Raw genomic sequence first — 10710 nt, 5'->3', positions numbered from 1 at the left:
CACTTTCAGTTGAGAAAACTTTGTTTATTAAAATGGAATTAGTTATGCAAAATTTTGTCTTTTTTCTACGCCTTCTCCGGATCGATACCGTTAGAATGTATTCTAAAACTACTCAAGACAAATATTGTTGATGTAATGAGTGGCAAGGATTTGTTCCGTACCCGGTGAATATTTCCAAGAAATTACGATTCATTTGGAATTATGATCCAAAAGGAATTACAATTCCTTCAGAGTTTCCTAGACAATTACAATTTCAAAGAAATTACCTATTCTCTTACTTCCTCTGTCTGGACCATCGTCTAGTGGTTCCTAAATGTACAGTACAGTCAAAAATTAGTCGAACATGAGAACAACAGTCCAAACAAATAATATTGTTCTATTTTTCGTTTGTCCATTGTTCGTATGTCTATTGGTCTATTGTTCAACCTACAACGACTTTTGAACTGCACGGATGTGGCATCTCTTTCTTCAAATTAAATATAGATAGCTCATGACTTTTAGTTGTTGGAAATTGGTAGACCAGATTCGCTAATGTAATTATTCCTCACATTAATTTTTTGTCGCTCTAATTTCATTTTTTTTATAGACTTAAACAAATTGGCAGAGTTTTACTCGCTCTTGTTCTAAGAAATTTTCCAATGAAGTACTGATTTTAGCATTTGTGCAGATTCATTGAACAAATCCAGAATTTAGTTCTTCTAGTCCTTCAAATGTTATTAGTGCATTGAAATAAAGAAGATCTATGAAATCTATTACTTAAATTTGGTAAAAGTCGTTTCCTTCTTATTTCGAACAAATTTAAAACTCGTTTGCGTTACATAAAAAACACTGTAAATCAACTGTTTATGTACCGTTTGGTATACGCTTTTTCTTAAACGTTAAATATTCTGGTCAAAGCTGCAAATCGTTTTGATTTCCTCATGAAACGTTACAAAAGCTATTACAACTTAGGCTTTCGAAACATTCCCAACAGAATGCGTATTCGCTGAGCTTTTTATCAATTACACATTTGATAAAAAAGCTTAGAGTCAGTCAAACTTACAAAAGATATTGAGGAACGAAACGATGAGATAAGATAACAAAAATAAGAAAATTGATTTAAACGATCGAATTTGCTATTAAAATTTTTTATTTTGTTGTGGATGTGGAGTATGAAATGGTGTTAAAACTACATATCCACGCAATTAGTGGCTAATTGGCCTATGTCACATTGAGCTTTTCTCTCTGTTGTTCTTAAACATGGTTTCCACTCAACAAAAAGTACTTTGTGATAGAGTAATCTGTCAAGTAAACAAAGCACAAAATTTAAAAAATTCATTTTTGTCTCACTTGGCTACGACTCGATCGGTAAATTTTACACAAGAAGCACCATTTCTATCATTTGCCACACTGTTAAGAGTGATTGGAGACTTCAGGCGGTTGAAGAACAAGCGGTCTCCGATTTTAATGGGTGATAGCTCGTTGATAGTTCAGTGGAACATCGAAGCTGCAAGGAAGGCGGACTATCTGAACATTCACTATAGTTTTAGTCATAACTCTCGTGGATGTAATCGCACCAGCCAGTGCGTATACTCCACCTGTAGGTCTTTTCAAGGCCGACATTCGTACAATATTACAACAATTTGAAATAATTTTTTCTTCAGTTATTGCCGAAAAACTGTTTTCGGTACCCTCTGACATGTCTTCACTTTTGACCACTTTTCACAGAATTGAAAGACGAATCCAACGAGCTATCAATCATTAGAATTGGAGACCGCTTGTTCTTAAAGTTAAAAAAATCACCCGAAGTTTTGGCGATATCACTCTTAACTCTTAAGTAATGTAATTGCGTGGGTTTAGAGTTTCGATTGTCGTTTGCATGTCACAAGAGAAAAGAGATTTCAATTTCACAAACAGGCACAGAAAAACGTGTTTCTGATTTCTGGACGACCGAGTCGTTGTCCGAGAGAAATTCAAAGGAAATGTGCTACTGCGATAATTACACATCAATAAAAACAATTTTTTTTTTGCTTTCATTGCTTGGAAAATGTTATTATATCACAAAAATTTCTTGCTGTGCTTAAAGTATCTATTTAGAAAAACATTGCAATTTCCCTAGTATTGACGAGCTATAAAATGTATTTTTACTTGTGTTCATCACGCGACAACGATCACATTGTGTTCATCAGTTAATTAAAACACCATAAATTTAACGTTCGAATAATATTCCTTCATATCTTGGTAGAATGTATTTTGTATAATAAATTTTCTGTGCTGTTTCAATTGAGGTTTAGGCCAAAGCATTGTATCCAAGCTTCCTCATTACATTGTGCCATCTCTTTGTCCCAAGCCATTTTCCGTGGACAGGATGTTACAATTGGAATGCCTCCAATACATATGTAGTACTTGTGACAATCAGACGGATGTGCTATAAATGCCTGTGTTCCGGGACATTCTAAAATATAATGCTGATTAAAATCAAAATTTAATTATTTAAAAAATTTGAGGCGTTAGTACCAATAACTGGAAGTGGTGCTGCAGTGGATGGTTCGGCTTCAGTCGGAGCAACCGTATCAGGAATAGTTGAAATTTCAACTAGCTCTTCAATGTGCTGCTCAACGGTTTCATCGACGGGCTCTTCGACATGCTCTTCGACGGGTTCTTCGACATGCTCCTCGACGGGTTCTTCGACATGCTCCTCGACAACCTCTTCGAAATGCTCTTCGACGGGCTCTTCGACATGCTCCTCGACAACCTCTTCGAAATGCTCTTCGACGGATTCCTTTACGGTCTCTTCGATGTGCTCTTCGACGGATTCTTCTACGTGCTCTTCGACATGTTCGTGTTCCTCAACGTGTTCATGCTCCTCAAAGTTCTCATGCTCTTCGACGGGCGATTCGATATGTTCTGCCCCATTAATATTCACTCCATCCCCTTCCGCATACGGCCCAGCATAACAGAATGTTCTAACCGGAAAATCGCATTGATTGAAAACATAGTCCCAATGGATACCCTCTGCGCATTGATGACTGTGAATTCGGTAATTTTCACAGATGAAATATTTTTCGCAGTTCCGCGGATGTGGGGCAAAGTAAAATTCAGGATTCGTACAATGGAAAACATTTGGAATAGACTCCACCAAACCTGGTTGTCAACCGCAGACATTGGCTTCAGTAAGTTCTAATTAAAACTTGTAAAGTGTAAAGTCAGTACCTGGATAGAATTCAGTTGTTTCACTGTAATTGGGAACGTTTGGATTATCAACTATTGGCGGTGGATTGGCTGTGTACACTGGTGCATTCGTTGGATAATACTGTGGTTGAGTTGGTCGTGGTGTACCAGGATAAATATATCCATCTTCTGGATGTATTTCTGGTTGTGGTTGAGGGTAGTATGGTGGGTTTGGTAGAATTGGAACATGTTCCTGGTTCTAAACAAAGTTTCAATTTACTGTATTGTTCTTTCAAAAATATTTTGCATCACAAACTCCGGTTGTTTGACCGCATGTAACCAAATATGCCCAGTTACAAACACGCTTGAGAGGATCATACAATAAATTATCTAGACATTTGAAAAGCTTCGGTTCGCCGAAGTTGCACACGTAAAATGAACCACAATCTTCAGAGTTTGGGAGTTGGTCTCCATTCCAACGACCGGTACAAATCTAAGTATTCAAGAATTTAGCACATTTCACTTCTATTGATCAGGAAAACGTTCACAGAAACTTACATTTGCTACAGACTCTGAAGCGAGGAGGATTAATCCAATTGTGATTGCTTTAATGACTGTTGAACCAAATTAGGAAATTAATTTTTGTTTAAAATTTCAAATATTTTAATATTGTTAACTAACCAATCATATTCGTCCGAATAATTTCTGTAAATTTCCTTCGATATGATCTTTTCCCCTAAATGGATCGATGAGTACTAGGGAATAACTGAATGGCAAACGTTCCGATTCATTCATTTTTATACAAAAAAATCGGTTACCAATTAGATATGCCTGATCGCTATCTTAATTGTATTGTTAACAAATAACTTATAACGGAAATTGTTACAATTATTTAATTTAATTTTTACTTTTATCTCTTTTCCGAATGGAATTCTTCATGTTAAATCACTTACATAAATTTCACTGATTGCATTGATAAGATAATATTCTAGGAGGTAAATCGATCGTAAAATACAGGGGGTTGGGATGACTCGATGATCTTGGACGATTTTTTTATTTACCGAAAAAGAGATAATCATTATATTGAGAACGATGAACTTACACAATAAGCCTCAGGTGATGCAACTAAATATGCTCTAAAATTTGAAACAGAACATTGCCAGACCATTCCGAAGCGTATCAGTTAGGACTAATGTCTTCTGTTTTAAGATTGAGCTCTTCCATTTAGTCTATAACCCACTGGTTGCCCACTGGTGAAACTGCAATAGTATCGCATTAAATCTATTACTTCAGTTTTTCTAAAGGTCACATTGTGTTTCAATCTTTTACTTCATTTTTTTGAACATTCAGTTATATAACCGTGGTTCATCGCTTGTTTTTGTCGTTCAGTCGATAGCATATGATCAGCTGTTTCTCGAAGGTAAGTAATTGATTCTATAGTGGATATGATAGCAAAAGTAACTGTTGATGGAAAGACTTTACAAGATTGGTACAACATGGAGTTAAAAATGAAATTCGACATGTTTTCTGTTTTGGGACTAGTTGATGTTTGTAAATGATGCCACAGAAAATTGTTCAACAAATGAAAATCTAGATTTTCCAGCGAAATTCTCGTGGAATCAATTACAAGCAAGAAGAATTCTTAAATTAGAAAACATATCGGTACAAAGCCTGTTCAAGCGACGATGCAAAATTAAATAGGTTCTGGTTAAATGTATTGTTTATGTAAAGTAGATATTCGCAAAAAAAAATCTCCAAGAAAACTCAGTAAAGTGTAAAAAAACCGTCCGGAAACATAAAGAATGGAAAAATTGTCTTGGATGGCGTTTCTTCACTCTCTGTCGATTTTTCTTGACGTTTCTTCTCACTTTGTCATTTTTTCGTGGCAATTGGTTGATTCGTTAAATCATCAAGAAAAATCGCCAAAAACGCCTTGGCGATACCTCACGGCTATCATAATGTCTAATCTGTTATTCCTTCTGTTTACAATTATCAACTAGATTTTGACGCAAAATCTGTTACTTTATTAGGTTAACCCTTCGTTTTTACATTATAAGAGAACACGCACGAGCTCGTCATATATTTTTGTCGTTGCTGTCAAAGACAGATGAATAGCAATTTAGCGTTAATATCTCATTCAGTGAATGGCGGGATTCGTTTATAGTTTTCATAGTGCCTCGTCATTAACGATTGGTACCATATTTGAAAAAATGAAAATTGAACTTTCGAAGATTGTATTGTTAAGTAAGTGGACTATATGAATATGAATGAATTGTATGAACGTGTTAAATTCACATTTTTGACATTTTTAAAGACGACTGACGACAAGTCCAAAAGAAGAAGTTTAGCTCTTTTTCGGAATTATTTAATGTAAAACTTTCTTTACATCGGTTACATAAAACGTCGGGGTGACAATATTTACCATGTAGTTGTGAATGAATCTCTCATTTTTGAAATTTTCTCCATACATTTTCGCGTGCAAGGGGGGAGGGGGGGTCTGAAATTTCGAATTTGGTGCGTGCGTAATTTGTGAATGGCCCCTAATGGCAAGTTCCATAAACGTTTTTGATTGGGCAGTTAAGAAAGTCGTCTGCAAAAAAAACTTTCTCGATGATGTGTCTGGGCAACGCACTGCAAGCAAAAGTGCTTCGATTGACACCTGACAAATAGAGTACTATTTTGTATGAAATTTTATCACAACTCTTTTCACAGTGTAAAATTTTGTATGGAGCACTGTCAAGTTTCAGTACCCTATTTAGAGTACCACTTTTGCTTGAAGTGCGTTGGTCTGGGACGTCGCTGACGTAAGCCAAAAATCGGCATGACAAGACGTCGATTCAATTACAGCTAAATTAATATACAATTAACAGAAAAATGCACTTTTTGACTACTTTTGACTGTTCCTGGCCTAGACATGGCACATTTGCCACATTTCTTGGGTGGAAATACTTTTTATGAGTGCTACAACAAAATTACCAATCAAATGTGGAAATGTGAAAAAATGTGAAATGTGAAATTTTGGACGACACCGACACATTCCCAGTTAGATAAGTACCTACAACAAAACGGACTTCACATCTGGAAAGTACACTCAAAAATGTGACCTAGATGTGATTTTCCAAGTTACTGCGTGTGAAAATGTGTGGATCACATCTAGCGAAAAACGCAAATGTGAAAAAAGTGATCGGCACATTTTCCCACGCTACAACTTGGAAAGTCACATCTAGGTCACATCTGGGCACATCTTTTATTTTTATGCTAATTTAGCTGTAATTGGGATTCTTATTGTATTCTTTCGATTGATTCAGAGATTTATTCACAATTACAGGGTAAATAGTGACACCCTCAAGCTTTATGTAACCCATGTAAAGAAAATTTTACATAAAGTAATTTCGAAAATAGAGAAAAACTATAAATTCTTCTGTACTTTACATCTTCACAAGTTCAATTTTCATTTTTTTCAAATGTGGGATTGTACCCACTGTTAATGACGAGCCACTGTGCAAATTAATAACGATTCCCGCAACTCCTTGGTCGTTTCTGTGTAATGCTAATTTTAGCACACAACGTGTGAAACGTATTCACATTGCCACATTCACAGATATATAAAAATGAATCCTTACGTTCGAGTGTTTCTGTAAAAATGGTTTCCCAGAAACAAATTAATTTCAGGAAACACATCTAATGTGTTCGAAGAATCGAAAATGGAGGATGGAAGTACTTGAGCCTGAAACTGAACATTCATTTGTTTCACTGATAACGTGATGCCGTATGTCTAGTCTATACATTGAAAACATTTTATTTATTATTTGGGAAGGTCGTCATGACTCAGAGCCATTCTTTCCGTACGGCTCCAATTTCGCATAGAAAAAACATGAAATTTGTTTTAATTAAATAAATACAAGTAACTGGCGTAATGAGTGTGATAAGTAATTCGATGAATGAGCTTGCATTAAACAGTCATTTGAGAAACTATCTGCTAGTTGGTATATTTTAACAATAACTTTTCGTATTTAAAAGATCGTGCCAGACAATATTCGTAAGGAATGGATCGTCGCATATTCAGTAACGACTTAAACAATTTTTTTTTTAAATCTAGAAGTAATCTCTGAATTCATTGCAGCTTTCTTCTGTAACATTTTCTGCATTATTCTCTTCAAAGACGGTGCATGTCAACAAATTGAAGAGGAAAACATTTGTCTAACTCATCCGGGAAATTTAGTTATTGCAAATCCGTACGACTGCTACTCGTTTTACGCATGCCAGTACGGAAACGCAATGAAAATAGTTTGCCCGGATGATTCAATGTTCAATCCAATGCTCGGAAATTGTGATCCAAACTATACGGAATGTATAATCGAAGGCGAGCACTTTACCCTAAGTGATGTTACAGAGAAAAAAGATCTTCTGGCTGAAGATATGAATGATACTGACGGCATCGATACTACCGACACCATAACCACCGAAATTTCGATTACAACAAACTCAGCACCAAGTTCATCATCTACAACGAATTCACTCATAGATACTACAACCGTCCTAAATACAACTCCATCAGAAGAACCTCCAGGCGGTTGTGAAACTTGTACTCAACCTAGTCCATTGAATCAATGTCCAACTGTAGATACGGAAGATCCCTCATTTTTACCAAATGATTCGTTTTGCGACAGCTACTATCTTTGTTACCATGGCAGACCATTTGAGATGTTCTGTTCGCGTGGATTTTATTGGAGTCAAGACAACCGAAAGTGTATATCGGAGAGAGAATCGAAGTGTGCTGATGCGACGGGAGTCAAAGCTCCGGAATGTCCACCTACTGGACAATTTTTCATTCCACACACGGAGAGATGTAATTTATTTTATTACTGCGAAAATGGCATACGATCGATTCAACAATGCTCTGCGTTCAAACAATGGGATGTTGTGGAACAAACGTGTAAATTAGACATTAGCGCACAGTGCATCAAAGCAATACCCAGATCGCAGAGAGCAAAATACTTCGATTTGTAAATAAGTGCAATAACCGTGTTCTCAACTCACTGTTGAGAAACTTTTAATTTATTTTTGTAATGTGAAGCTTGATGTTCAATAAATCGTTAATTTCAACAGATAGTCCTATGATAATGGTACAGCTCGAACATCTTGAGTTAGGACACACCGTCCTTCACCGGTCATGCATTGTAATGTCTCTACATCGAACGTGCCTTGCTCACCACAGTTGAACTCGAATAGATATCCAGATTGGCATTCGTAATAACGATTGCATCGGGTGAAATGTGGGAAACGATGGTTGGCTCCGAATTGACACATAACGGGACAGGGTTGTTGCTGGAAAACGAAAGAAAATCTTTTTAGTTTAGGCCGAACATTATTCGATTTTTAATCAATAAACTCACAGCTGACACTGTTGTTTGTGTAGCAATGATGCAAAGGGTCAAAAGAGCGAATGCAATAGCGGTCTTCATTGTTCCGAATTTGTAGCTGAACTGATTACAGAGTTGAATCGTTAGTAGCAAAGTTACCTTCCATTCAACCGTCATTAAGCCATAAGTCAACCGAATTGATAAGATTATTCGAATGGTTCACAGGCCGATGATGGTAATCTTAATTTCTTAAACGACATTATTTAGGGTCTGATGATTACTAGTTTTATGGTCTCGATCAATTTATTTTTACACAACGTAACTGAACAACAAGTAGGTCATAAACTAGCATTACATAATCCGTTGATTTCGTCTTTAATCATCATTTCACATGCAAAATGACTCGACAACAGCGGACCTTATTACGTAATACCATGTCCAGAGAATGTATTCGGATCCGTTTATTCATCATTTCACCCGACTACCTAACTATATCAGAAAATATTAATTCGTCAAAGACAGTGAGAATCAATCTGTTACTTCTTTTGATCGAAGTATTACTTCTTTAGTTTTAACGAACATTTTGCAACAGAGATAAATAGTTAGTCGCTCATTTTTATCGTAGCTGTCGTTGTTAACAGATAATCAATGCAATATCGATAGAATGATATTTCATGGTGTCATGCAATCATTTTTCTTAATCGTATACAAGAGGCAGAGACGCATATGCCAAATAGTTAGGTCGGGTCGGGTTAGGTCAGGCTAAACGTGAATGAACTTGAATCCAAAACTTATCATGTTCCGGTATGTCAGAATTGATAAACGTTCTGATTCAAATTGAATCGGAAATCTTAAATTCAGGGTTGTTTATGTTTCGCCTGTCGCTACAATTACGAGAGTATTTTCTCTTCACTATAATACTTCCAGGAAAATATTACGTGTCTACGATGGTAAGGCCCACCGACTCAGTGGTCATTTACTCACACTAAGTATACTGGACCGTGATAGATTATTCCGATGCAATACATTGGAAACGTTACCTAGTCCACACTAGCTGCCTCAATTTTGTGGTAATTCGAATTACGGTTGAACGTGTGATTGCATAAATTTCAGTCACACACCGAGATATTCATCTCACTCACGTTATTTTTATGGTAGCTCACATTTTGGTGACAAACCAGCCGAGATAATTGGGTATAATATATTGTTACTGTTATACAGTAAATGTGATCTTAAATATCGATAAGTTATCAAAGATAACTTCGATAACGTCTTTATGGCTTCTGTGACAAATGTATTAAATATACCCTCATCAACTAGTTGACATTAGTGTTTTAGTTGAATTTGAATCGGCACCATGAAGGCATATCAAATCTGTTTCTTGGCATTGTCATGCGTTGCTTTGGCAGCCGCATCTGTTATTAGAGCTGACGTATGTACACTAGATACATTTTGTACTAAATCAATTCGAAAATGTTGTTAATATCTATTTGATAAATCATAGGAACCGAGCAACGATCCTCCACCAGTTCCGTTTTGCCCAGCGGTATGCTTGTGGAACGACATATACAACTTCCCACATTTCACCAACTGCAACCGTTATTATCACTGCATTCATGGTTTCTTCTTTGACTTTGCCTGCCCGCAGGGACAGGAATTCGATCATGTCGAACTGCGTTGTTTGCCAGCAGACGAGGCTCGATGCATTTTCGAAGGACCAATTGAATCATAAACAGTTGTAATAAATAGTATTCGAATTTAATTATAATTATTGACTGTTCCGGTTGAGCGATGTGTTTCATTCGTAGTGATGATAATAGAGATGGTGTCAGTGACATTTAGACATGAATTTTCTACAGCTGGTCGAGTCATACAAACAAAAGTGTTTCTACTTGCTTAATACGGGTGATATAGTTACACGCACGTGTTTGCTAGCGGTAAAACCGTATAACAACGCAAGATCAGTTTTGTTTGAAAAAGAGCTGAACCAAATTCATGTCTAAATTTTACTGACGTTCCTTGTATTCTCAAGTGGAAAGATATTACGGTTTTGCGACGTTGGCTCTTCGTTTAAAATACAAATATTTTTCATTTTTTCGATCTTAGAAATCTTAGAAGTAATCGTTTGATAGAAGTGTCCCACACACAAAGTTTGCTTTATGAGCCAGCTAGGTCAGAAGTGTCAACGCAAATTAAG

General features: G+C 36.3%; 2 protein-coding genes and 2 long non-coding RNA genes across 4 annotated transcripts; 2 read left to right on the top strand and 2 right to left on the bottom strand.

Annotated features, from left to right (window-relative positions):
• Positions 1 to 2187: 2187 nt before the first annotated feature.
• On the bottom strand, positions 2188 to 3925 carry LOC119071758. Its single transcript, XM_037176797.1, has 6 exons — positions 3832 to 3925; positions 3709 to 3764; positions 3467 to 3643; positions 3193 to 3409; positions 2497 to 3123; positions 2188 to 2434 (listed from the first exon to the last, which is right to left on the bottom strand). Exons 1-6 carry the CDS (start codon positions 3836 to 3838, stop codon positions 2259 to 2261), a joined length of 1260 nt encoding a protein of 419 aa, XP_037032692.1. The 5' UTR covers positions 3839 to 3925; the 3' UTR covers positions 2188 to 2258.
• A 3048-nt stretch (positions 3926 to 6973) lies between these two features.
• LOC119071780 lies at positions 6974 to 8300 on the top strand. The gene is made up of 2 exons (XM_037176838.1): positions 6974 to 7215; positions 7274 to 8300. The coding sequence occupies exons 1-2, from the start codon at positions 7197 to 7199 to the stop codon at positions 8158 to 8160; spliced, it is 906 nt and encodes a 301-aa protein (XP_037032733.1). The 5' UTR covers positions 6974 to 7196; the 3' UTR covers positions 8161 to 8300.
• Positions 8193 to 8698, bottom strand: LOC119071821. The gene is made up of 2 exons (XR_005086724.1): positions 8547 to 8698; positions 8193 to 8478 (listed from the first exon to the last, which is right to left on the bottom strand). It is a non-coding gene; the product is annotated as an uncharacterized LOC119071821 (long non-coding RNA).
• Positions 8699 to 9785: 1087 nt separating this feature from the next.
• LOC119071820 lies at positions 9786 to 10299 on the top strand. The gene is made up of 2 exons (XR_005086723.1): positions 9786 to 9945; positions 10018 to 10299. It is a non-coding gene; the product is annotated as an uncharacterized LOC119071820 (long non-coding RNA).
• The last annotated feature ends 411 nt before the right edge of the window (positions 10300 to 10710 follow it).

This window comes from Bradysia coprophila (genome assembly GCF_014529535.1).
Source record: "Bradysia coprophila strain Holo2 chromosome IV unlocalized genomic scaffold, BU_Bcop_v1 contig_5, whole genome shotgun sequence".
Taxonomy (NCBI): domain Eukaryota; kingdom Metazoa; phylum Arthropoda; class Insecta; order Diptera; family Sciaridae; genus Bradysia; species Bradysia coprophila.
The sequence above is the reverse complement of the archived record's forward strand: the minus strand, read 5'-3'. Positions and strand labels throughout refer to the sequence as shown.